Raw genomic sequence first — 27,660 nt, 5'->3', positions numbered from 1 at the left:
AATAATTCACACAACCACAGTCATTCACACATAAAATTATACACTAATGTTTACTTAACCAATTAAATGCTTAGACAATCACTAACTTTACGATGTTTTTCTTAAATTTTACTAACTTTAAAACAAAAAGTTATTATAACATGATAACAATACACACACATGTAACAAACCATCTCTATTTCCTAATTATTAAATTATATAAATTTATATTATATTTATATTGTACACACAAACATTCATATACATCATAATTCACACAAATAACATTATAACAAAAAGTAATGCACACAATCAATATTAGACACACTCACACACATAATATAAATTTATAAAAAAAAGAGTGACACTTACAATTCACAAACACTTACTCTTTAGTCTTAGAGTTGGAAATACTTGTAATAAAGGTGTGCAAAATTTAAGTCAGGGTGTGCAAAAATATTTTTAAGAAAAAATTATAGTATTAAACTAAAAAAAATTATATACATAATTTTTTTTTTTTTTTTTTGAATGAACCCCCTGAGAATAATGTAGCGCCGCCCCTGCTGATAGTGGCAATTATTGATGATGAATGAATTAAAAAGATGAATGATAAAGCCACCATTCATGTTGCTGATGAGGTATGATAATGAAAACATGGATGAAAACAAGGAACTAATAAACAAATTAATGGCAGCAGATAGTTGCCTTTTTTTTTCTTTTGATAGGGCAGATAGTTGCTTTTAAGTATATTAATTGCCTTTGAACTTAAACTAAGCAGACAAAAGGATAATTTCAAGAGTCCTCTATTTAGTCATTTTAATAGATAAAAATTATTAAAATTTTATATTTAAAAATTGTTTGAATAGCTATTTTCTATTAGCTTCTTTTTCCTTCTTTCTTTCTTTCTTTCTTTCTTTCTTCTTCTTCTTCTTCTTCTTCTTCCTTTTTCTTTTTTTTTTTTTTTTTTTTTTTTTTTTTTTTTTTTTTTGGTAATAATGGATAATGCCTAGACTAAAGAAATAGGTCAGTCACAAATAAAACTAAAGCATTCTTCAATCTCCACCACAAGCGGTGGGTTATCAAAATAAATAAAACTAGTCACTAACCCATGCGATGTAGGATTTACCTCTTCTTTGAGTAGTTTTTGTTATAGACATGTGAGTTCAAGCTAATAGAACATGTTCTTGGTGTCCATAAAGCTGCCAATAAGAAACATTACATACAAATCTTTGCACCGAAATAGACATTTTTGCTAATTCTACATTACAACATTGTGCATGTAATTTGATTCTAGCTAATACAAAGTTGGCTGATGAAATTCGTGTGAGATGTTTATAAATTGAAAGAAAAGAAGAAAGTGGATAGTAAATTTTGAATAGAATAAAACTTCTCTATTTGTGGTCTACTCTCTAACAGACTTATCATTAGACCACACAGTAGAGAGCACATAATTATATTCCTTAAAAGGTAGCAGATCATTTAATTAGTAATTATTTGAATATGTTGTTCCTAAAGAAAAAGTGAAGCTTAAAAAATTTTGTGTTGTCGAAAGGTGCAGCTTGGAATTGTGCTACCACACATGTACATAGCTTAATAATGATAAGGATTTATCTAAGCATATCCGAAAGTGGTAGACCCTCTGACTTCATCAATGGCTTGAATATCTGATGCACATTATATACTGCTCTCATTTAGATTCACGTGATCACCATTGTAGCATAATTTACAAAGATGCGTGATTAAAAAAAATTTCATAACCAAATACTTTCACAAACTTCAACAATAAATCTTACAAACCTTAAAGTTCATGAATATATTCTAACATAAAAATTGATAAGTAAAAATTTTAGTTCAAACGATTTTTTGATTTTCTTAAAAAAAAAAATCGATACTTACAACGGAGGAAGGAGGATGTTCTAGCATAAATTGTGGAAACTTATTACTACAAAAAGGAACCATAAACACGCACATGCTTTTGAGATCAAACTAAAGAATTAGAAAACAGAGATTATCTACTCTATATATATCATATTATATGTGACATTAAGTGAGGAATACCATAAAACATCACTGCACCTAAAAGAAAAATTAGATAAAAACAACTATCAATTCTCTTACCTGCTAGGTTGTGTTCCTAGGAAACCTACAAAATCAAAAGGAAAACAAAGAAGAAAAACATGAAGAACCATCAAATAAACTATTTTTTATTCAATGGATGGTGAGTTCTTCAAACATGCGTCAAAGTCCATTAATAGCTGTGTCAGAATTGGGATTAGCCAAATCAACCGAAAAAATGGTGTTTGATAATAGATTAGGAGCTGTCTTGAAAGCAGCTCTCCCAATATCTATTACCTCACCGTTTAGGCTGCTTTGATGAGTATTAGCTAGGAGGTCTTGCACTTTCTTGTGCCTTATAGCTTGGTTAGCATCAAGTGTCTTGTTGGCGAATAGTTGTTCCATGCGTATTCTGCAAAGGTTTCTCTCCATCGGGTTGAAACAGGTAGGTTCTTAGGGGAAGGGAAGAGTTTTAGGGTTTTTATGTTTTAGTAGTAGCAAAATAGCATGTAGTATTCTTTTTTCGTAGTAGCGTGTCATTTTTTTTTTTTTTTTTGAGAGTTTTCTTTATCATCAAACTAAGACAACAATCAGTTTTTGGTGTAGACGAGAATTGAACCCCAGATCCCTTATTCAACCATCAGAGACTTTACTAGTTGAGCTGGCTGGAACCCACGCGTGTCTTCTTTTTTAAAATCTTATTAACTAAATCAAATTCAATCAAATTAAATAAAAAATGCTGATGTGGAAAATTGTAGAAAGGTCAACCACAACTCAAAGGCTTTGGTCAAAGGCTTCCTCCAAGTAGATTTGTCCAATTCTTTTGTTAGGAAACTCATCCAATAGGATCCTATAGTTAAGGAGAAGAGGTTTCAAGGAGTTATTTAAAGAGTATTTTTAAGAATAATTATAAGGATGAGACTTCCACTTCGATAATGAGGCATCTCATTCAATCTTTGGTGTAAGTGAGTGAATATTTATGTTTAAAATGAATAACATCTTATTTGTTTAAGACTTTAAGTTTGTATTTGTTTTATATATATTACAATAAAGAAACTATTAATCTAATTATTTGATGTCTTGAAGCATTCTTCTCGTCTAGCCAAGCGTCCATCCATGGCCTCCATTCCTTTGGATTCTCCTGCTCACAAAAAACAAATTATTGGTAGGGATAGTATGAGTCTTTTACAATCCCTTTTTGGTAATAACATCTTATTTGTTTAAGACTTTAAGTTTGTATTTGTTTTATATATATTACAATAAAGAAACTATTAATCTAATTATTTGATGTCTTGAAGCATTCTTCTCGTCTAGCCAAGCGTCCATCCATGGCCTACATTCCTTTGGATTCTCCTGCTCACAAAAAACAAATTATTGGTAGGGATAGTATGAGTCTTTTACAATCCCTTTTTGGTACTTCTCCGACAAGAAATTGAGTTTGTCTATTTCACCGTCAAAGAAGCCTACATCAGTTGGTTCCGGATTTCTTCTACACAACAACATTGGTGAAGTGTTAGCTACATCGTGTTCGGGTGGAGAAGAATTTGAATACTTTGATTAGAGATAGTTTTGATTTTTTTTTTCTTTTCTTTTTTGTTTGCATACTTTTACAATGTAATCATACTGCGTTAACTTTGGCTAATGCTACAAATGAAAAAGAAAAGGTCATTGTTTGATTAGAAAAATGTCCCACTTTTTTCGTCTCCATTGTATAATTTGATTTTATTTAAATAAAGTCTATTATTGTTTCTACTAAAAAAAACTAGTTATTTGAATCAATGATGTAATGTTAAATTATTAAACCATGTCATCATCATTTGACAATTCAAATGTTGGATAAATTCTTCCCAGGGAAAAATTTGCTGAAAATAGTTTATATATAAAAATAAGATAAAATAAATAAATAAATAAATAAACTCATCAAATGATCAACTCAAATCTGCCCTTGATCACGAAAAAATAAAAAACTACCGAACCTCGTTATCATCATTTAACTATTCAAAATGTTGGATAAATTCTCCCCAGGGAGAAAATCACTAAAAAGATTTAAAAAGCACCTCATCAAATCTGCCTTAATTGAACACGAACTTACAGTTAACAACTGGCTCCATTATCAAACTCAAACCCCTATAAATTTAAGAATTCGGAGCAGAGACTCACAGTCAAGCCAGCTCCTATTCACCTACTGGATCCTCTCACACCCACATCCCAATCTCTTCAATTCTCCCTCAAAAATGAGCTGGTGGTGGGCTGGAGCAATCGGTGCTGCCAGGGCAAGCACAACCTATTTTACTAATCTCTTTCTAATGCTATCTACTGGATAATTTTCAGAGTATAGTGACATGATATTCCTTCTTCATACATTCATGATAGATGATACTGTTAATTTAATTAATGTCATTCACTATATATAAATAGTGAAATGAGGGAATATCATGTTTCTGTACTTGAAAAATATCTAATAATTTACTCACTATCTAATAAGGCATATCTAACAATTTCTATTTTTATTGATTTCACAGAAGAAATTCGATGAAGATGAAGCCCCGCGAAGCTTTCAAAACGTGGGATTAGTGATCGGTGTTACAGGCATAGTTGGTAACAGCTTAGCTGAAATATTACCACTCTTAGACACCCCAGGTGGGCTATGGAAAGTCTATGGTGTGGCACGTCGTCCACGACCAAACTGGAATTCAGACCACCCTGTCGAGTATATTCAGTGTGATATCTCCGATCCTCAAGAAACTCAAACCAAGCTTTCCCAACTCACCGATGTCACACACATTTTCTATGTCACATGGGCCAACAAATCCACCGAGGCTGAGAATTGTGAAACCAACGGTGCCATGTTCCGAAATGTCCTACGTGCGGTGATCCCCCATGCGCCAAATCTCAAACACGTCACTCTCCAGACAGGTACTAAACACTACATCGGAGACTTCGAGACTGCTGGAAAAATAAGGTTCGCAAACGATCAGCCTTTTACAGAGGACTTGTCGAGAGTGGAAGTACCTAACTTCTATTACACTCTTGAGGATGTCATGTTCGAGGAATCCGAGAAAAAAGAGGGACTCACTTGGTCAGTTCATAGACCCAACGTGATTTTTGGGTTTTCGCCTTATAGTTTGATGAATGTAATTGGGACACTTTGTGCTTACGCTGCTATATGTAAGCACGAGGGGGTTGCTTTGAAATTCCCTGGTGTTAAAGCTGCTTGGGAGTGTTATTCTGTGGCTGCTGATGCTGATCTTATTGCTGAGCAACATATTTGGGCTGCTGTGGATCCTAATGCGCAGAATGAAGCCTTTAATTGTAACAATGGAGATTTGTTTAAGTGGAAGCATCTCTGGAAGGTGTTGGCCGAGCAATTTGGGATTGAGGAGTATGGTTTTGAGGAGGGTGAGAGAGTGAGTTTGGCGGAGTTGATGAAGGACAAGGGTCCAGTGTGGGATGAGATTGTAAATCAGAATCAGTTGCAACCCACAAAGTTAGAGGAGGTTGGGATTTGGTGGTTTGCAGATTTTACTTTGGGAAATGAAGGTTTGGTGGATAGTATGAATAAGTGTAAGGAGCATGGGTTTTTGGGGTTCAGGAACTCTAAGAACTCAGTTATTTCCTGGATAGATAAGATGAAAGGCTACAAGATTGTGCCTCAGTAAGTTTTATTCAGTGAAAATTGTTATGTCTTGCGAATAGTTGTTGGGATTGAAATGAGGTGCAATAGCAATTACCACATTCCTTGTGAAAAAGTAAAAATTAACATACTAGAAAAGTTTAAAAAAAGAAAAAGTTATATATATATATATATATATGGGTTGGGTTCAAGTTACACCTTGAAATTTTGCAAACATGGAGAATATGTGAAGATAATGTAATCTAACGGTGGATTTGTCAATATTCACATCCAATTAAAAAATATTGAGTAGTGTAACATCGCTTAAACTTACACCAGATGTAACTTGAACTCAACCCTATATATATATATATATATCTTATTAAATTTTACCTTTGATATAGAGACGGTAATTGCATAGGGCCGTATCCAAATCTTAGGTGGATTTTAAGCTATTGGGCTGCTCAGTGCTCACTAGCAAAATAATTTTACACTTAAAAATTCAAAAGATAACGTTACACGATTACGGAAATGTTACAAAGTAACAAGACTTTTTTCTTTTCATCTTAAAAAGACACTGCAACCCTCAAGCTTCCAAATAAGAACGAAGCCTCCCAAGAGTCCACGCTTGACACTTCTGTCCAAGAAAAATGCATGTCATGGCTTGTGTCATTAACACACCCACTTTCAACTTTTTTATGTAATTGGGTGAGCTTGCAATTGATATATTTTACTCTCTGATAGTGGCAATTATTGAGGATGAATGAATTGAAAAAATGGATGACAAACCCACCATTCATGTGCACATGAGGTATGATAATGAAAAGGACTTGTTTTGGGTTCAATTCATCCAATGCATTGGGCTCAGTCAAATGGTGATACGTATTCAAAAGTGAACATGTATCACCATCTTAGATGTCATGGCTTGTGTCGTTAACGCATCCACTTTCAACTTTTTTATGAAATTGGGTGAGCTTGCAATTGATATATTTAACTCTCTGATAGTGGCAATTATTGAGGATGAATGAATTGAAAAAATGGATGATAAACCCACCATTCATGTGCACACGAGGTATGATAATGAAAAGGACTTGATTTGGATTCAATGCATCCAGTGCACTGGGCCCAGTCAGATAGTAATACGTATTCAAAAGTGGACATGTATAACCATCTTAACGGGTCCAATGCCACTGGACATTGGACCCAAGCCTAGCCCTAATGAAAATATGGATGAAAACAGAAAACTAATAAACAAATTAATGGCAGCAGATGGTTGCTTTTAAGTATATTAATTTCTTTTAAACTTCTTTTTTTTTTTTTTTATTACAAGATAAAATTCTACTCTAACATAATCTAAGTATATATGTGTGTGAAACTCTCTCCTGGAGACTTGAACCCCAACCCTTTCCTCCCCCCCTCCCACCTCACAAGCACTTATACTTGTGAAATGACTATCACACTAAAGGTGTGCGGTGGTATTGCCTTTGAACTTAAAATAAGCAGTCAAAAGGATAAATTCAAGAGTCCTCTATTTAGTCATTTTTATAGATAAAAATTATTAAATTTTTATATTTAAAATTTTTTTGAATAGCTATTTTTAATTAGCTTCTTTTTCTTTCTTTCTTTTTTTTTACATTTTTTTTTTTTTTTGGTAATAATGGATAATGCCTAGACTAAAGAAATAGGTAAGCTACAAATAATGCCATCCAGGTCCATGGCTAAAGCATTCGTCAATCTCCACCACAATAAGCAGTGGGATATCAAAATAAATAAAACTACAAGATAAAAAGATTCCATGGTTGGCAAGACCATCAAAACTACGGTTTTCTTCCCAGTAGATGTGTCCAATTCTTTTGTTAGGAAACTCATCCAATAGGATTCTATAGTTAAGGAGAAGAGGTTTCAAGGAGTTATTTAAAGAGTATTTTTAAGAATAATTACAAGGATGAGGCGTCCACTTCGATAATGAGGCATCTTATTCAATCTTTGGTGTAAGTGCATATTTATGTTTAAAATGAATAACATCTTATTTGTTTAAGACTTTAAGTTTGTAATTGTTTTGTATATATTACAATTATGAGAATAGAAAAACAGAGAAGAAGAAGTAGAAAAATGCTTATGGAATTGAGAGAAAGAGAGAGTGTGAGATAGAGAGAATTTCTGGAAATCTCCGTGATTACTCTATTGAATCAATTGAATTAAAAACTGTACAAAGCCCTATATTTATACTGACAGAATGAAGAAAACTAATTCCCAAATTATGCGCTAAGCAGTTACAGGGAAGTTAGATCAGCTACTGCACGTGCATCACCCACGTGTGAATCATAAATAACTAATACAGTCTAAACTACAAGTCACTTAGCTGCTCATGTCGTTTTGCACATCACTTTGCATTTGCTTCACTTTGCTTCATTTTGCTGGCACTTCACTGTTGCATCACTACCTTCTTGTGTCACTGCTGCTCTAACCTTGCGTTTAACTTTAATATCTTTACATCCCCCCTCAAGGTTAGCACCAGATCCATGTATATTGATTATGTTCATTTTGTCAAGCAAATAAGCTAATTGTTGAGCATTGAGGGCTTTTGTAAGTAAATTTGCTAACTGAGTATAAGTGGGAGTATAAAACAGTTTGATCACTCTATCTTGCACCTTATCTCTAACCAAATGACAATCTATCTCAATATGCTTCGTTCGTTCATGGAACACAGGATTCTCCCCTATATAAATTGCAACCTGATTATCACAGTAAAGTAAGGCTGGTTGTGGGTGATAAATCTTAAGATCCTTCAACAATGCAATCAACCAGGTTATCTCACATACTGTCACAGCCATTGCCCTATACTCAGCTTTTGCAGAAGATCTAGAAACACAATAGACTGCTTTTTGGACTTCCATGAAATAAAAGAATCACCTAGGAAGATACAATAGCTTGTTGTTGATCTTCTAGTGTCCACACATGCTACCCAATCTGCATCAGTGTACCCTTTTAAATGGAAATTAGACTTTGAGGACAATAAAATTCCTTGTCCAAGACAGCCCTTAATATACTGTAGCACCTTGTAAGCTGCATCCAAATGGGGTTTTCTAGGCTTAGACATAAATTGACTAAGCTTACGCATTGAATATGTCAAGTCTAGTCTTGTAATAGTAAGATATAACATGTTAAGTTCTAAAGATTTAGGAATTTATGTATTTAGAATTCTAATGTGTAATGCTAGCAAACCATGACCAAAACAATATGGTTAGTCTTGTTTAGGCTTGCTCAAAGTTATATTTTTTATGTAAAGTTGGAATCGAGAGGCTACAGATGCATTGGTGCATTTCGGCCTGGCTCGATCAATCGAAAGTTAGACTTAATCGATCGAATCTCGGGCAGAATGCTTTTCTGCAAAATTTTCTAACTCAACTCTAACTCATTAAACGTTTTGGATTTTCTGTTTTTACCCTAGGTATAAAAGGCAAAACCCTAGCCACGTTTTTAGAGTCCCTCATGTTGTATCGTTGCACATACTTTTCTGTTTTGTGTAAATCTCTTGTGAGATCTAGAGGAGCTTTTCTTTACACAAAACTTAAGGTTTTCAAGGTAGAGATAGTATCAACATCTTGATGATCAACTCGGTTGCTGCCATTGGAGCTTAAAGAATAACAAGCATGGGTGCTTGTAGCTGATTGAAGAATCCAAGAAAGAAGGAGTCCGTGGATTCGGAGTCCGTGGATTCGGAGTTTGCACGTGGTCGTGTCAGTAAGTTCTACTGGTGGGTAGCTTTAGGAAGTCAAGCGGGGAGCTTATAAGTCCTTTTGTATGAACTTTGATTCTTTCGCATAGTGGATTCAGGTTTACCTTGAGAATAGCTAGGTCAAATCCTCCCCAGGTTTTTGCCATGTGATTTCCTGGGTGATCATATCATTGTGTCTTTTATATTTTCGCTGCTTTATATTCTTGATATGATTGTATGTTTGTGATAACCTAGAACTGCATAATTTGACTAAGTTAATCACTTGGCTAATTAACTAGGTTAATCTGGTCGGTTTAAGGGGTCTAAAACTATTCAAGTGGTATCAGAGTAGGTAGCTCTCTTGTTTGAGATTTTTTTATCTCTGAGCTGATCATTGACCCCTGTTGTCATAGAGCATGGACACTCTCTCGTTGTTCCTCCTCACTTTGATGGGAATAACTATGCTTATTGGAAAGTAAAGATGAAAACATTCCTGAAATCCATTGATGAGAGAGTTTGGAATTCCATTGAGTACGGATGGGAGAAGCCCATTACTCTTGTGAGTGAGTGGCAAACTTCTCAAAAAGAAGCATCTAGTTTCAATAGTAAAGCTATGAATGCCATCTTTAATGTTGTTTCCATAGAGGAATTTAAGAGAATCTCTAATGTTGAGATTGCTCATACTGCTTGGAAAATCCTCCAGACTGTGCATAAAGGCACAAAGGCAGTTAAGATTAACAAGCTGCAGCAATTAACTTCTAGATTTGAAAGCATTAGAATGTCTGATGATGAATCTTTTGATGAATTCTATACTAAATTGAATGATATTGTTAATTCTGCTTTTAATTTGGGTGAAATCTATAATCAACCTAAAATTGTTAGGAAGATTCTTAGATCTTTAACTAAAGATTTTAGAGCCAAAGTAACTGTCATTACTGAGAGCAAGGATGTGGACCCCATCCTTATTAATGAGCTTGTAGGATCTCTTCAGTCCTATAAGTCTGACCTACCCAAAGCTTCCAAATCCAAATCAATGGCTCTTAAGCCTGTTGATGATGTTGAGGTTGGTGGATTTGATGATGAGCTCTCTATTACAGAGATTGCGTACCTTGCCAAGAACTTTAGAAATTTTCTTAGGAATAACAACAGAAAGGCAAGAGGTACAAATACTGCTGAACCTAGAAACTTTAGGAAGAATGATCCCACTAAGGTTAATAACTTTGAAAAACCTAGATATAAAGTTGATCAATCTTCAAACAATTCTTTGGGTGCTCAGTGTTTTGGCTGTCAAGGGTATGGACATGTTAAATCTAAATGTCCTACATTCTTGAGGTCTAAGGGTAAAACTATGGCTGTAACTCTTAGTGATAATAAAGTTTCTGATAATGAGTCTGGATGTGACGAGGATGAAAATTTCATTGCTTTCACTGCTACTGCTGTAGTCAATGAAAGTATATATGTTGAAGAGAACCCTTCTGATGGGGAACTCTTTGAGGATGCAAATCTTCAAGAGGTCTATAATAAACTTTGCAAAGTTGCTGCAAAGGATGCTATGAATGTTGAACTTGGCATGAAGAAAATTGATTTTCTTGAACTTGAAAAGAAAAATTTGCTTGTTAAATTATTTGATGCTAATGATCTTTTGAATCATGTGAAATCTAAGAACATGCTTTTACTTGATAAAGTTAAAACTTTGGAACATGATTTATCTGTTGCTAGATCTGCTAGTTCTAAACTTGATCAAATGCTGAATGTTCAAAAGTATCATTCTGACAAATTTGGTTTAGGATATGTTGAAAGCATCTCTGTGTCTGCACCTACTTCCACGAACTTTGTTCCTTCATCTTCTTCTGAACCTTCCGTGAATGAGGTTGTGAGTGAAACTGTTAAACCCCCTGTGAGTGAGGTTGTCCAACTTGTAGATGTTTCACCCCCTAGGAAGATTAGGGTTGATTTGAAAGAGTCCAAACCTAAGGAGTCTACCCTTTCTAAGGACAAGATACATGGTAAACCTGCTTGGGTTTGTCATTATTGTGGAAAGTCTGGACACATTCATCCTAACTGTTACAAGCTTCAAGCTGCTAAGAGAGTAAACAAATCAAAAGTGTCTGTGCCTCAAGCACAAGATCCTATGGCACTTATTAGTGAATTGGTAAAGGCGTTGAACCTTTATTCCAATCCTGGAGTTGAAAATCACTCGAATGTGAATAAGAACTCCAATGCTCATGGTGCATCTAAACGGTTTTGGATGCAAAATACTCGATTTAATTGAATCTTTCTAACATGGTCCTTGTGCTTCATTACTCATTCCTTTGTGACTATTGTTCTTTAGTGTTTGTGTTTTTGTGTTTTTCTTTCTAGGACTTGTATTGCATTACATTCATTCATTTCATTCTAGGATTTATTTTTTTTCTCTTTTAAAATAAAAAAAAATAAATAAAAAAAAACGAAAAAAGGGAATAAAGCAAAAATATGTTTGGCACTATTTTTCTTGGTTTTGAAAACAAGATTGGTCAATTTATTTACACATAACATGTCTTGTGTACCTTGTTTAGCTTTGATGAGTTGATTTATTGCACTTGACTAGTTGAAACTTTGTAGTACATGTTGTGTGGGAAAGATATTTATGGTGTTTATCACTTTATCTTAATCTTGAAGTCACGTGTTATTTGACTGTCAGACTTGATCCTTTTGAGAAAGGCATAAATAACCATCTCACCACTATTCAATAGCCAATCATGAACACCTTAGTGCATATCATAAGATTTTGTACTCGACAAAGTGTAGCACATGCACAAAAAGAACATAAGGTGTAGCCTCGGTTAATTGCTTAATACTTAAAATTGGTGTGTACTATTAGGTTTGATGTCATTTCACATAATTAAAATTGCTATGTACTATTAGGCTTAATGCCAATCCACATAATAATGAGGCAAAATTCAAGAAACTTACATGATTGCAAGCTTATGTTTTAGGAGATGTGGGAGTTATATGATGTAACTCTTTTGGTGATAGTCTCTTTTAAATTCTGTGTGATCAATTTTGTAGACTTTGTGATTGATTTCTATTCACATATCACCTCACATGTATCTCAAGTTTTTGTTAGTTTGTACACACTACACATGTTACTCTTTGCTAAACACTATACATGTTATTATGTGTGTTTTTAGTCTGACCAACCAAGTTTGAAAATACCTTGAGTATTATACAAAACATTTTCTTTGCTTGAGAACTTAAAGGGAGAATGGCTGAAATTTTCTTGGGAGAAACTGGGATTAAAACTTGGGTCTTTGAAAAGGCATTTCATCTCATACTCATGCATTTTGTTCATCAATTCTAATGCTTTGAGGAGTTTGTGTCAAAAAGTGTTTATTCTTTCAAAAACTGTGTTTTTTCTTAAAAATTTTGTGAGCCTCTGCCTGTTTCGATTGATTCATTCTGTTTTTCGATCGATCGAAAATGTGCTTCAATTCTTTCAAAAATCTTGGATTGATTTGATCGATCGAATGTGATTTTCGATCAATCAAATATTGCGAATTAGGTTTTCTTAAAATACTGTTCTTGACTTTTTCAAAGTCACTTTTTCAAAACTTTTCAAACCTTTCTCTCTCTCTCCGACTCGGCAAGGCTCCACTGTGATTTTTTTGTCGTTTTCTTCCAAAAATTTTGCAAGGTTTCTCTCTCCTATAGCCGGTATGTCCATATTACCCTTCCTTTTGATGTTATTTTCTCATTTCATGCATTTTTCATGCATTTTAATTTGGGTTTTTCAGACTATACAAAATTTGGGGTGGGGATTTTTGATGAATCAAGCCTTATTTTGTAAAATTGATCAATGGGTTTTTGTGGGTACTTGATATAAACTTGATATTGATAGGTTAATTTGATCAATTTCGGGCTTTGAGAAATATTAAAATTCTAAGGCTTGCATTGAATCCGAATTGGGGATTTTGTTCAATTAGGTTGAAATTGATGAAATTGGCTTGTTGTTTTGATATAATTAGGCATTATAATCTGTGTGTTGTGTAATGTAATGCTCAATTCATCAAATCTGTTTCAAAACATTCAAGTGGTTTTTCAAATTTTTAGGGTTTTTGTAAGAAACTCTATGCTCAAGCCAATTTGTGCAATTAAACTTAATTTGAACTTTGCTTACTGCATTAGTACATGCATCATGACAATGTGGCTGTTCATGCATCATATAGATTGTTGTTCTATATCCTTTTGTGCTAACTTGTAGTCTGCCCTTGGTTTTTGTGTTATTTTGGTTTTCTCTTTGTATCTTTGTCATTTCCTTAGCACTGTGCCTAAGCAGAATAGGGCTCGGAGGTCTGTCCCCTCACCAAGTCCTTCCTCTCCCTCCTTTGATCGAGAGAAGTTTTCGAGTGAGAAAAACGAAGAGATTTATGAGAAGCTGAACCTTAAGAGAAAGATTTAGGCTGAGCATTCTATTCTTTTAGATGAGCTTGATCCTGCCATTAGGCCAAATTTTGAGCGTCAGGGTTGGTTACCTCTGTTGGATGTTTCTGATCCTCCTCCTCTGGCTACCCTGATTAGAGAGTTCTTCTCGAACATCTCTATCTACGTTTATGATTCCAACACTTTAGTAAAGAGTTAGATACGAAGCGTAGAATACTCCATTACTCCTACGATAATGGCTGATGCTCTAGGGGTACCCTTGGTCCAGCACCCAGTCTACCCTTATGATGAGTCTCCTCTGTTGAGTGATATCATGTCTTACATCACTGGGTTTTCTATCCAGTGGGGTTCTGATCCTCGGATCACCTCTGCTGAGCTATCTGAGTTGCACTATCTCTTCTTTAGGATAGCTTGTCATTCTATCTGGCTCATTTCTCATCTTCACACCATTCCTCTCGAGCGGTGTGTCTTTTTGTATGCTCTTGTCACTTATGCTCCTATTAGTTTTCCCCATTTGCTTCTTCGTTCTTTGAACGAAGTTTATAGGAGTTCATCTTCTTCTCATGCTCTTGTTCATCCTATTTTTATTCATAAGATTTTGCTTTATCTTGATCTTAGTGGTTTCCCTTCCTCTGAGCCCGTTCATGTGATTGCTCTCATAGGTGCATCTTTTCTTAGACAAAGGGCTGCTTATATTTAAGCTGGCTCTAAACACCCTAGGTCTGAGCCTTCTGATAGCGCACCTCCTCCTTCTTCTTCTATAGGTCCTGCTAGTGAGGATGTTCTTGATCCTATTGGTGATGTTGTTGCTGCTGATGTTCCTCCACCTTCTTCGAATGTCTTTGATATTCATTGTACCTTGGAGACTGTCATGACCATTACGGCGGCTCATAGTCAAATTTTGGTGGACTTGCTTGACGAGATTCGTGCTCTGCGTGTCGACGTAGAACATCTTCATTCACCCTCACCACCTCCTTTTAATGATGGCGTGTGATTGTCCTTTGGCATTCCATTACAAAAAGGGAGAGTAGAGTTTTGACACTGTAGAGGAGTTTTTGTAGTTAGGGGGAGAGTTTTTTGTTTTGAGGAGCTAGTGGAAATGTTAGATTGTATCTAAGTGCTTCACTTTGTATATCATTGTTTTGGGGCTATTCATGTTAGGGGGAGTAAGTGTTTTTGGGTGTTACATTGTTTTTGATATACATGATTCTTGTTTCTTGTGATTCACTGCTTAGTGATTTATATTTATGAGTTATTCATTGATATATGTCTTTATTATGTGTTGTGTGAATCATACAAGAATGTTATACCTATTTATTTACTGTTTTCTGTCACACATGCGTTTATGCGTTTGTTGAGTGTTTCAGGAATATACAGATTGATTCAATTGAGCTGTTGTCTACACTTGCAACTGATGGATAGTAGTTAGGATTGATTTTTAGTGTTTATGGGCATTATTTTTGTAACGGGCTTTCTACTTGTAAACTTTGAGCTTTGTGTTTGTGTTTTGTCATGGATTGCCAAAGGGGGAGTTTGTTAGATTCTAAAAATTTATGAATTTATGTATTTAGAATTCTAATGTATAATGTTGGCAAACCATGATCAAAACAATATGGTTAGTCTTGTTTAGGCTTGCTAAAAGTTATATTTTTTATGTAAAGTTGGAATCGAAAGGCTGCAGATGCATTGGTGCATTTCGGCCTGGCTCGATCGATCAAAAGTTAGACTCGATCGATCGAATCTCGAGCAGAATGCTTTTCTGCAGAATTTTCCAACTCAGCCCTAACTCATTAAACGTTTTGGGTTTTCTGTTTTTACCCTAGATATAAAAGGCAAAACCCTAGCCACGTTTTTAGAGTCGCTCCTGTTGTATTGTTGCTTATACTTTTCTGTTTTGTGTAAATCTCTTGTGAGATCTAGAGGAGCTTTCCTTTACACAAAGCTTAGAGTTTACAAGGTAGAGATAGTATCAACATCTTGATGATCAACTCGGTTGCTACCATTGGAGTTTAAAGAATAACAAGCGTGGGTGCTTGTAGCTGATTGGAGAATCCAAGAAAGAAGGAATCCGTGGATTCGGAGCTTGCACGTGGTCGTGTCAGTAAGTTCTACTGGTGGGTAGCATTAGGAAGTCAAGCAGGGAGCTTGTAAGTCCTTTTGTATGAACTTCGATTCTTTCGCATAGTAGATTCAGGTTTACCTTGAGGATAGCTAGGTCAAATCCTCCCCAGATTTTTACCGTGTGATTTCCTGGGTAATCATATCATTGTGTCTTTTATATTTCCGTTGCTTTATATTCTTGATAAGATTGTATGTTTGTGATAACCTAAAACTGCATAATTTGACTAAGTTAATCACTTGGCTAATTAACTAGGTTAATCTGGTTGGTTTAAGGGGTCTAAAACTGTTCATAATAGTCTACCAACTAGTCTTCTATAGATTCTAGGATCTTGCAGCAATTGTCCTTGATATTTACTTAGTTTCAAACTTTGATCCATTGGAATTTTGCAAGGCTTACAAGCTGTCATCCTTGCATCTTTAAGTATGTCAAGAGCATACTTTCTTTGACACAAGGTTATCCCTTCCTCTGATCTAGCAACTTCAAGGCCAAGAAAAAATTTCAAACTTCCAAGGTCTTTAAGCTTGAATTTCTGATCTAGGAACACTTTAAGTTCTTCCACAGCCTTGATATCATTGCTGGCAATTAGAATATCATCAACATAAACTAATAAAGACAAAAAAGAATTCTGAGACTTCTTAATAAACAAAGAGTAGTCTGATTTTGACTGTTTGAAGCCATGTTGCAAAATAGTGGAAGAAAACTTGGAGTACCACTACCTAGAAGCTTGCTTGAGCCCATGTAAGGACTTATTGAGCTTGCATACTAGTCCCCCCTTGCAGTGAAACCCCTATGGAAGCTGCATATATACATCCTCATGCAAGTCACCATGGAGGAAGGCATTATTGACATCAAACTGAGTCAAATGCCAACCCCTAACAGCAGCAATAGATAACAAAGTCTTGACAGTAGTCATTTTTACAACATGTGAGAAAATCTCAGTAAAGTCTAGACCCTCCTGTTGAGTAAATCCTTTAGCAACCAAATGTGCCTTGTACCTCTCAACACTGCCATCTGATTTATATTTCACTCTATAAACCCACTTACAACTCACTGCCCTCTTATGAGGAGGTAAAGGAGTGAGAGTCCAAGTATTATTAGACTCTAAGGCAGCAATTTCTACATCCATAGCTTTTTGCCACTTAGGATTTTGGACAGCCTCAAAATAAGACTTAGGTTCAGGAATGGTAGAAATAAGGGAACAAAAATTGGCATAAGATGGAGACAACTTAGAAGTAGACATATAAGAAGACAAAGTATATTTTGTACCTGATGTTGTAGATGAAGAACCTGACTTGATGGAAGAATGGAGATGGGCAAATTGATCACAATGAACTGAGCTACATTTGTAAGATTGCAAATAAGCAGGGGGCTTAGACACTTTGTGAGATCTTCTTAAAGATGAAGGAATGGGAGCAACATCTAAAGTGGGAACAATGTCTGCAACTGCAGAAGGAATACTAAGAGGAATACTAGAATTAGGCACAGAAGCAGCCTCATTTGGTAACTGAGAATCTGGGACAAAAGGTGAGGAAGGAATAACATCAAAAAAAGAATCAGAGATAATGGGCATATCAGCAGATGGAATAACAGAATCTTGTGCAGGAATAGGGTTAGAATGAGGAAAGGAAATCAAAGGGTCATGAGGTGAAGCCACAAAAGGAAACAAATGAGGTAAAGGTATATTGGAATGAGAAAAAGAGGAATAGAGATTTGAAATAAAAGGAAAAACAATTTCATAAAAGATCACATCTCTTGAGATGAAAACCCTTTTAGTGAACAAGTTAAGAAGCTTGTAACCTTTAACACCAAAAGGGTATCCAAGAAAAACACAAGGAACTGACCTAGGATCAAATTTAAACCTATGATGAACTAAAGTTGAAGCAAAACAAAGACATCCAAAAACTTTGAGATGTTCATAGGAAGGAGGTCAAAAGGTGATTTATTGTTCAAAATAGGAGAAGGTAACCTGTTAATGATATGTACAGCAGTTAACACACATTCACCCCAAAGATAAAGAGGGACATTGGATTGAAATTTTAAAGCCCTAGCCATGCTCAATATATGTTGGTGTTTCCTCTCCACAACTGAATTTTGTTGTGGAGTGGCTACACAAGAATGCTGATGAATAATACCATTAGCATAAAAGAAATATTTCAAGAAAAATTTAGGAGCATTATCAGTTCTAAAAACTTTGATTTTAGTGTGAAACTGAGTACATATCATATTGTAAAAGGAAACAAGTAAAGGTCTGGTGTCTGATTTACTTTTCATGAGATAGACCCAAGTTGATCTAGTAGCATCATCAACAAAGGTCAGAAAATATTTGTAACCTTCTTGAGTAGGCTTAACAAAAGGACCCCAAACATCACAATGAACAATGTCAAAAGCATTATGAGAAATATGATTGAAAAATGGAAATGGAAGCTTTTTCTGTTTAGCAATAGGACAAAGAACACAATTTTTATTGCTTTGGAACTAGATTACATCAGGGAAGTGAGTGTGCAATGCACTGAGCTTATTACCAGAAACATGCCCAAGTTTAAGGTGCCAAAGATATGACTTAGAAACAACAGGAATGCTAGAAACATAATGAATAAGGGAATTGAAAACAAACTGCAAAATAGACGGGGCCCCTGATAGAGATGTGCAATCTGATGGAGCTTACAGTAAGTAAAGATTGTTGTGCAATTTACCCACTCCAATCGTTTTCCAACATGCCAGGTCCTGTATGAAACACAAATTTGAAAGGAAAACAAAGCAACAAGATAGGGATTTTGTTAATTTGCTGACAGAGATTAGATTAAATGAGAAAGAAGGAACACAAAGGACATTTTCAAGAACTAAGGTAGAGGTTATTTGAATTGTTCCTGTGTGAGTGACAGTAACTTTCTCACCATTAGGTAATTGAACAAAGGTAGAAATAGAACTAGTGATCTTAGTGAACAAAGTAATAGAATGAATTATATGATCTATGGCCCCCGTATCAAGGACTCAAGTCTCACCATTGAAGGTAGTCATATTCACAGGATTAACTGCAAACACAGAATGTTGCATGCTTAAACACATATTTTCTTGAAACAAATTACAAGAAGTACCTAATGCAGCATTAAGATTGATTGCAGAATTAGCTGAATGAACACCTTCACATAAACCAGAAGCAAAGGCATCGGTATTGAGCAAAGAGATCAGTTGTTAACACTGCTCAGAAGAAAAAGGAAAATTGCCACTCCATAGATCTTCAAACTGAGATTGGGATTGATCACCCTCAAGACTAATCTGGTTTGCCATTGGAGTCTTTCCCTTCTGCTTGTAACCTGGTGGGAAACCAACCAGCTTATAACACTTCTCCTTAATGTGACCAAGCTTGCCACAATAACTGCACATAGGCCTTCCTTTCCCAGTGTTGCCTTTGAAATTCTTGCTAGTATTACCATAGCCATAAGTAAAGCTTTGATTTTTAATAGCAAGAGCAGTCGTTTCAACTGATGAGCCCAGATTGAAACCCAAGGATCTTTGCCTCTCTTCTTGAATCACTAGAGAGAAAGCCTTATCTATTGAAGGAGTAGGTTCCATCATGAGAATTTGAGTTCATACTTGAGAATAAACATCATTCAACCCATTGAGAAACTGCATCAGTGAATCTTGATGCTGAAGAGTGGTGATCTTGTCATTAACACCACAAGTGCACTTACCACAAGAACAGCAAGGCAAAGGTCTAAAATTCAGCAATTGGTCCCACGATGCTTGAAGCCCTGTGAAATATATAGTGACTGTTGAATCACCTTGCATCACAGTAGAAATCTGCTTCTGTAGCTATGAAATTCGTGGTCCATTAGCTTGAGAAAAACGATTTCTAAGTGTATTCCAAACCTAAAGAGCTGTGTTCCTATAAATCACACCAGCTGTGATATGAGGTGAAACACAATTCAAGATCCAAGAGGAAATCATTGAATTGCACTTAGACCATGCCTTCTTCTCCAAAGGAGTAACTGCCATTGAAGTAGTGATTGATCCATCAACAAAACTGAGTTTGCTTTTAGCATCCAAAGCCATCTTCATAGCTTAAGACCAGGTAGGATAATTGTCCTCTGTTAATGGCTATGGAACCAAGATCGCACCAAGTGATTCACCATGATGCAAAAAGAATGGACTACGAGGATCCTCCATCGGTGTAAGCTCACTCTGTGAGGTTGAAGATAAAGCTTGCTGAGAATTGGATGCCATTGAAATGGATTCAGGCTCTGATACCATATGAGAATAGAAAAATAGAGAAGAAGAAGTAGAAAAATGCTTATGGAATTGAGAGAAAGAGAGAGTGTGAGATAGAGAGAATTTCTAGAAATCTATGTGATTACTCTATTGAATCAATTGAATTAAAAACTGTACAAAGCCCTATATTTATACTGACAGAATGAAGAAAACTAATTCCCAAATTATGCGCTAGGCAGTTACAGGAAAGTTACATCAGCAACTGCACGTGTATCACCCACATGTGAATCATAAATAACTAATACAATCTAAACTACAAGTCACTTAGCTGCTCATGTCGTTTTGCACATCACTTTGCACTTGCTTCACTTTGCTTCATTTTGTTGGCACTTCACTGTTGCATCACTGCCTTCTTGTGTCACTGCTACTCTAACCTTGACTTTAACTTTAATATCTTTACAAAAATAAATAAACTATTAATCCAATTATTTGATGTCTTGAAGCATTCTTCTCAACTTCTCATCTTGCCAATCGTCCATCCACAGCCTCCATTCCTTTGGATATTTTTGCTCACAAAAAACAAATTATTGGTAGCTAGGGATAGTATGAGTCTTTCACAATCCTTTTTTGGTACTTCTCCAACATGAAATTGAGTCTGTCTATTTCATCATCAAAGAAGACTACATCAGTCGGTTCTAGATTTCTTCTACAAAACAACATTGGTGAAGTGTTAGCTCAATCATGCGTTCGGGTGGAGAAGAATTTGAATACTTTGATTAGAGATGGTTTTGATTTTTTTCTTTTCTTTTCTTTTTTGTTCGCATACTTTTACGATGTAATCGTGCTGCATTGGGTTTGGTTAATGTTGTAAAAAAGAAAAAGAAAAAAAAAATCATTATTTGTTTAGAAGAATGCCTCTCTTTTCTTGTCTTCATTATATAGTTAATTCTATCTAAATAAAGTCCACTATCATTTCTACTAAAAAAATCTAATTATTTGAATCAATGATGTAATGGCTAAACTATTAAACCATGTCAACATCATTTGACTATTCAAATGTTGGATAAATTACCTCATCAAATGATCAACTCAAATCTCCCTTGATCACGAAAAAAAATAAAATAAAAAACTATTGAACCACCTTATAATCATTAAACTATTCAAAATGTTGGATAAATTTTCCCCCCAAGGAGAAAATCACTAAAAAGATTTAAAAAGCACCACATCAAATCTGCCCTAAACACTAACTTACAGTTAACAACTGGCTCCATTATCATAATCAAACCCCTACAAAATTAGGAATTTGAAGCAGAGACTCACGGTCAAGCCAGCTCCTATTCACCTACTGGATCCTCTCACTCCCACATCCCAATCTCTTCAATTCTCCCTCAAAAATGAGCTAGTGGTGGGTGTTGGGCTTTGTGGAGCCTAGTTTATGTTTGATCCGGTTGGCCCATTTTGTATCCCATTGTAATCCTGTGCGCAAAATATAGAAGCCGTTTTTTGTGATTAGGGTTTGTCACTGTTGTTGTGTTTCAGAGAGAGAGAGAAAGAGAAACATTGTAGCTGCACTTTGTATTTTTCCCCTGATAATAGTAAAATTCCTGCAACTCCGTGGATGTAGGCAAATTGTCGAACCACGTAAATACTGTCTTATGCGTGTAATTGTTTTTCTTTGACGTGTGTTTTCTCTATTTTTTTTATTTCTCACAGATTGGAATTTCGGTTGAATTCCCAACAGTGGGCTGGAGCAATCAGTGCTGCCAGGGCAAGCACAATCTATTTTACTAATCTCTTTCTAATGCTATCTATCAGATAATTTTCAAAGTACAGTGATGTGATATTCCTTCTTCATACATTCATGATAAATGATACTGTTAATTTAATTAATGTCATTCACTATATATAAATACAAAATAAGGGAATATCATGTTACTGTACTTGGAGAATATCTAATAATTACACACTATCTAAGGCGTATCTAACAATTTTTGTTTTTATTGATTTCATAGAAGAAATTCGATGAAGATGAAGCCCCGCGAAGCTTTCAAAACGTGGGATTAGTGATCGGTGTTACAGGCATAGTTGGTAATAGCTTAGCTGAAATATTACCACTCTTAGACACCCCAAGTAGGCTATGGAAAGTCTATGGTGTGGCACGTCGTCCACGGCCAAACTGGAATTCAGACCACCCTGTCGAGTATATTTAGTGTGATATCTCCGATCCTCAAGAAACTCAAACCAAGCTTTCCCAACTCACCGATGTCACACACATTTTCTATGTCACATGGGCCAACAAATCCACCGAGGCTGAGAATTGTGAAACCAACGGTGCCATGTTCCGAAATGTCCTACGTGCAGTGATCCCCCATGCGCCAAATCTCAAACACATCACTCTCTAGACAGGTACTAAACACTACATCCGAGACTTCGAGACTTCTGGAAAAATAAGGTTCGCAAACGATCAACCTTTTACAGAGGACTTGTCGAGAATGGAAGTACCTAACTTCTATTATACTCTTGAGGATGTTATGTTCGAGGAATCCAAGAAAAAAGAGGGACTCACTTGGTCAGTTCATAGACCCAACGTGATTTTTGGGTTTTCGCCTTATAGTTTGATGAATATAATTGGGACAGTGTGTTTACGCTGCTATATGTAAGCACGAGGGGGTTGCTTTGAAATTCCCTGGTGTTAAAGCTGCTTGGGAGTGTTATTCTGTGGCTGCTGATGCTGATCTTATTGCTGAGCAACATATTTGGACTGCGGTGGATCCTAATGCGAAGAATGAAGCCTTTAGTTGTAACGATGGATATTTGTTTAAGTGGAAGCATCTTTGGAAGGTGTTGGCCGAGCAATTTGGGATTGAGGAGTATGGATTTGAGGAGGGTGAGAGAGTGAGCTCGGTGGAGTTGATGAAGGACAAGGGTCCAGTGTGAGATGAGATTGTAAAGGAGAATTAGTTGCAACCCACAAAGTTGGAGGAGGTTGGGATTTGGTGGTTTGCAGATTTTACTTTGGGAAATGAAGGTTTGATGGATAGTATGAATAAGTGTAAGGAGCATGGGTTTTTGGGGTTCAGGAACTCCAAGATCTCATTCATTTCCTGGATAGATAAGATGAAAGGCTACAAGATTGTGCCCCAGTAAGTTTTATTAAGTGAAAGTTGCTATGTCTTGTGAATAGGTGTTGGAATTAAAATGAGGTGCAATAGCAATTACCATATTCCTTGTGAAAATGTAAAAATTAACATACTAAAAAACTTTAAAAAATGAAAAAGTTAAAAAAAAAAAAAAAAATTATCTTATTAAATTTTTACCTTTGATATAGAGATGGTAATTGCATAGGGCCGTTTCCAAATCTTAGGTGGATGTTGAGGCGAGGTTTCAGATCTGTGTGCTATGTAGTAGTTGAAGTTGCTTTTGTCTTGTGCTGTGCAATGTAAGGGTTACTCTGTTATCTCATATCTGTTGGATTTTGGGTTTTAGCCTTTCTGTGCTATTTGGTAATTGAATAAAAATTTGTTACTAATTTCTCGGAAAAATATATACATTAAAGAAAGAATACATAACACCCCCAACCCCCAAAAAGAAAAAACTGCAAGAAAATATGTCATAGTTTAAATAACAAATGATACTCCTGTTTACATAGACCTGCTTTGTGTTATAGCGCAATTTTTTCTTTGGGTACAGACCACAGCCTGTAGGATATATAATTTGAAGAATGTGGGCAGTGGGCACTGTTGAGAAAGAGCACACTCAAAACATGTCTCTGGATTTTGCAGAGAGGCTCTCACACACAGAAAATGTGGGCACTGTTGGAATGTCTGAGATTCCCACCTCAAGTTTTGCAACAAAAAGTAATGTTCAATATATTTCCACCTATAATTTTGGTTCAAATATTAGTTGCGTGTGTTATTTTATTGTTGTTTGTGAGTGTTCTTGTATTCTTGTTATCACCATAGACTCCTTATTTATGATTGTAATGCACGTTAAAGTTGTTTTTTTTTTTTTTTTAATGATTAGAATTACTATCAAGCGTAGAGTTCTGCCCACAGCTTGAATTCTTGCCCCAAAGACCCCCAAATACTTGGTACCTATGAAGGTACCGACTTGCCTAACAAGTGCGGTGGTACCCAAGAAAGTTTTTGTGCATATATATTTGGAGGTAATATGGCATATGGGTAACATCGGTTCAACATAGGATTGTTTTTTTTTTTTTTTTTTTTTTCTTAAGTGCAAGGGAATAAATATAAAACTTGGGTTAAGACCCAATAAAAGTTATAGATCTAGCTGGGCTGCCAAAGGTTTGGGGCCTAGAGCTTTGATTGAATGTGCAGTCCTTTTATTTCTTGCCCAAGTCAGGAGCCCATTTCACTTGAGGATTCAGTTAGCGCACTCTTTTTGGGGCCCGACCAGTTTGCGATATGGCTAGATAAAAGAAAGAATACAAGCATATCCCGTTTACATAAACCAGCATTTAAAACTCGTAATGACATTATCCAGCAAAAAAAAAAAAAAACTCAGTAATGACATTAGCTACAGTATATAGGCTTGGAATATTTTTTTAGGCAACTAAAGGGATCGGACTTAGGCTTATAGTGCATGTTAGAGATATATATTAGACATATTAACCCAATGTAATAGGCCAAAACCCATTCCTGCTTGTACTAGTAGTCTAGAGTTTAGTCGCCTATATATACTCATGTTAGGATTCATTGTAACACAGGTTATTGTACTACACTCTTATACAATAAAGATGTAACCCTTAAGAGATTTCTCCGTGGATGTAAGCCGACAAGGCTGAACCATGTAACTCTCGTGTTCTCAATGTTTCTATTATATGCTTCCTCTTCCGCATCCACTCTAGCATACACAACATGGTATAACACATTACGTTTGATAATATTGTCCATTTAACATGGTATCAGAGCTAATATTCAACAGTGCATTGCAAAAACCATATCAGATAAGTGCATTCTGATATAGTATCTTCCGACTTTGTTTGGAACATTTGATCAAACAGAGAGAAATCATAGAGCTAGAAAAATTTTTGTCTACAGAATATATAATCCTAAAAGCCAAATAAGGCTTTTTGCGTTTAAAATTTGACCACAAAGTACAACCGCATCATTGTTTCATGTTTGCCTTGCCATGCCATTACAGGAAATTTCACAACATAAAGACACTTCATTAATTTTGTTCTAGATGAAACCAATGAACCATACCTCTAAATTTCCATCCAATCCAAGCTTTATTTAACGACAACATCCATTACAAACAACAGCATTCAAAGAACCCAAATAGACATTGAATCACTTTAGTAGCAGCATTTTACTAAGGCACAATCTTGTACCCTTTCACCTTATCAATCCAATAAAGGAAGGAGTTCTTGGAGTTCCTGAACCCCAAAAACCCATGCTCCTTACTCTTATTCATGCTATCCAACAAAGCCTCCCCACCTAAAATCAAATCCACAAACCACCAAACCCCAACTTCATCCAACTTTGTAGGCTGCAACTGATTTTCGTTCACAATCTCATCCCACACAGGACCCTTATCCTTCATCAATTCCACCAAGCTCACTCTCTCACCCTCCTCAAACCCATACTCCTCAATCCCAAATTGCTCAGCCAAAACCTTCCAAAAATGCTTCCACTTAAACACATCCCCGTTGTTGCAATTAAAAGCTTCATTCCTCGCATAAGGATCCACCGCAGCCCAAATTTGCTGCTCAGCAATAAGATCAGCATCGGAAGCCACAGAATAACACTCCCACGCAGCTTTAGCACCAGGGAATTTCAAAGCAACCCCTTCATGTTTACATATAGCAGCGTAAACACAAAGGGTCCCAATTATATTCATCAAGCTATAAGGCGAAAACCCAAAAATCGTGTCAGGTCTATGAACCGACCAAGTCAATCCCTCTTTTTTCTCGGACTCCTCGAACAGAACATCCTCGAGCGTGTAGTAAAAGTTGGGCACCTCTAACCTCGGCAAATCTTCCGAGAAAGGCGGATCGTGCCGTGGGAACCCAGGTTTTCCGAAAACCTCGAAGTTTCCGATGTAGTGTTTAGTACCCGTCTGGAGGCAGATGTGTTTGAGGTTCGGCGCGTTAGGGATCACAGCGCGTAGGACATTCCTGAACATGGCACCGTTGATTTCACAATTCTCAGACTCGATGGATTTGTTGACCCAAGTGGCGTAGAAGATGTGGGTGACATCGGTGAGTTGGGAAAGCTTGGACTCGGTGTCTTGAGGATCTGCGACATCGCACTGGATATACTCGATGGGGTGGTCTGAATTCCAGTTTGGTCGTGGACGACGCGCCACACCATAGACTTTCCATGGCCCACCTGGGGTATCTGAAAGTGGTAATATTTCAGCTAAGCTATTGCCAACTATGCCTGTCACACCGATCACTAATCCCACGCTCTGAAACCCTTTTGGTCCTTCATCTTCATCAAATTTCTTCTGTAAAAATTCATGAAAAACAAAGTTAGATTAAGCTTTAGATTAGAAAGAGATTAAATATTATTGTGTTTGGGGTTGTACTTGCCCTGGCAGCGCCAATAGCTCCAGCCCACCACCAGCTCATTTTTTAGGTTGGAGAAGAGAGAGGTGGTGCTGATGCTGATGATGATGATGATGATAATTGAAGGGATTGGAATTTGGGATTTGGGAGTAAGATCAGTAGGTGAATGAATAGGAGCTGCCTAACTGTCGGTCTCGAATCTGGATTGTTGAATTTATAGGGGGTTTGATATATTGGTTGGAAAGAGATTAATGAATTGGAGCTAGTTGTGAGTTTGTGGTCAAGGACAGATTTTGGTTGAGAATTTTGGGTAATTGTGGTGCCACAACCTATCTTACAACTCTGCGCACAATTTTCACATGTAACAAGCCACCTCATCACCTTGGGCCCACCAACATACCACAACATTCAAAACTTTAGTTATTTCAAATTTTCAATTATAAAGCTTTAGTTATTTCAAATTTTCAATTATAAATACCACAGTTACTATACTCCTTTTCTTCTTCTTCCTCCCAAAACCCATATGTGAAAAAGCTTGAACCCCAAAACAAATTGCAGCAGCTAGTACTGGAACTACGGTGGTGCAAATATGGAAAACTCACTCTAAAAAACACCATCCCATGCCAGAAAATAAAAACCCAACCTTGAGAAACATTACCTGTCCGCCAAAAAACCAAAACCCACTGCTCCTTGAATTTGCAAAAAGCATCGTTCATCTCAGATTTGCAATTGCTGGAGTACTGGCACGGTGGCTCGTAAACGAAAATCTCTCGCTAGAAAACACCATCGCAAATCGGAAAATGAAACTCATCCTTGTAAAACATTAATCCATTGCCGAAAACAAAAACCCATTGCTTAATGAACTTACAAATTTTGTTTGTGTTTTAAATTCCATCCAATGGACTTAAAAATCTTGTTTGTGTTTTAAATTCCATCCAAGTAAAGGAATAACTTCAATTGAGCTAATGTTTCGGCAACTTCTGGGCAGATTGGTGCTGCTCTTATGATCTGGA

The 27,660-nt window shown here is 36.1% G+C and overlaps 2 protein-coding genes, 1 long non-coding RNA gene and 1 pseudogene across 4 annotated transcripts; 3 read left to right on the top strand and 1 right to left on the bottom strand.

The window, feature by feature from the left end:
* Window positions 1–2,945: 2,945 nt before the first annotated feature.
* LOC136065756 (uncharacterized) lies at window positions 2,946–3,736 on the top strand. Of its 2 annotated transcripts, none has more exons than XR_010627364.1 (3): window positions 2,946–2,995; window positions 3,121–3,199; window positions 3,333–3,736. It is a non-coding gene; the product is annotated as an uncharacterized LOC136065756 (long non-coding RNA). The 2 variants fall into 2 exon arrangements; XR_010627365.1 differs by having other exon boundaries at window positions 2,946–2,999.
* A 351-nt stretch (window positions 3,737–4,087) lies between these two features.
* LOC112016510 (3-oxo-Delta(4,5)-steroid 5-beta-reductase) lies at window positions 4,088–5,765 on the top strand. The gene is made up of 2 exons (XM_024049070.2): window positions 4,088–4,307; window positions 4,557–5,765. The coding sequence occupies exons 1-2, from the start codon at window positions 4,269–4,271 to the stop codon at window positions 5,691–5,693; spliced, it is 1,176 nt and encodes a 391-aa protein (XP_023904838.2). The 5' UTR covers window positions 4,088–4,268; the 3' UTR covers window positions 5,694–5,765.
* Window positions 5,766–21,509: 15,744 nt separating this feature from the next.
* LOC112016517 (3-oxo-Delta(4,5)-steroid 5-beta-reductase-like) lies at window positions 21,510–23,284 on the top strand (annotated as a pseudogene).
* A 1,897-nt stretch (window positions 23,285–25,181) lies between these two features.
* LOC112016509 (3-oxo-Delta(4,5)-steroid 5-beta-reductase) lies at window positions 25,182–26,917 on the bottom strand. The gene is made up of 2 exons (XM_024049068.2): window positions 26,672–26,917; window positions 25,182–26,586 (listed from the first exon to the last, which is right to left on the bottom strand). Exons 1-2 carry the CDS (start codon window positions 26,708–26,710, stop codon window positions 25,450–25,452), a joined length of 1,176 nt encoding a protein of 391 aa, XP_023904836.1. The 5' UTR covers window positions 26,711–26,917; the 3' UTR covers window positions 25,182–25,449.
* Window positions 26,918–27,660: the final 743 nt, after the last annotated feature.

This window comes from Quercus suber, unplaced genomic scaffold, assembly GCF_002906115.3.
Source record: "Quercus suber isolate HL8 unplaced genomic scaffold, Cork oak 2.0 scaffold_1125, whole genome shotgun sequence".
Classification (NCBI taxonomy): Eukaryota; Viridiplantae; Streptophyta; class Magnoliopsida; order Fagales; family Fagaceae; genus Quercus; species Quercus suber.
Note: the sequence above shows the minus strand (reverse complement) of the source record. Positions and strands in the feature narration are given on the sequence as shown.

What these genes read in the sequence shown, in the direction of transcription:
- LOC112016510 (XM_024049070.2), top strand. Translation starts at nt 4,269, where the DNA reads ATGAGCTGGTGGTGGGCTGGAGCAATCGGTGCTGCCAGG. An exon ending in GAGCAATCGGTGCTGCCAGG is followed by an intron (nt 4,308 to 4,556) that starts GCAAGCACAACC and finishes TTGATTTCACAG; the next exon opens with AAGAAATTCGATGAAGATGA.
- LOC112016509 (XM_024049068.2), bottom strand. Translation starts at nt 26,710, where the DNA reads ATGAGCTGGTGGTGGGCTGGAGCTATTGGCGCTGCCAGG. An exon ending in GAGCTATTGGCGCTGCCAGG is followed by an intron (nt 26,587 to 26,671) that starts GCAAGTACAACC and finishes GAATTTTTACAG; the next exon opens with AAGAAATTTGATGAAGATGA.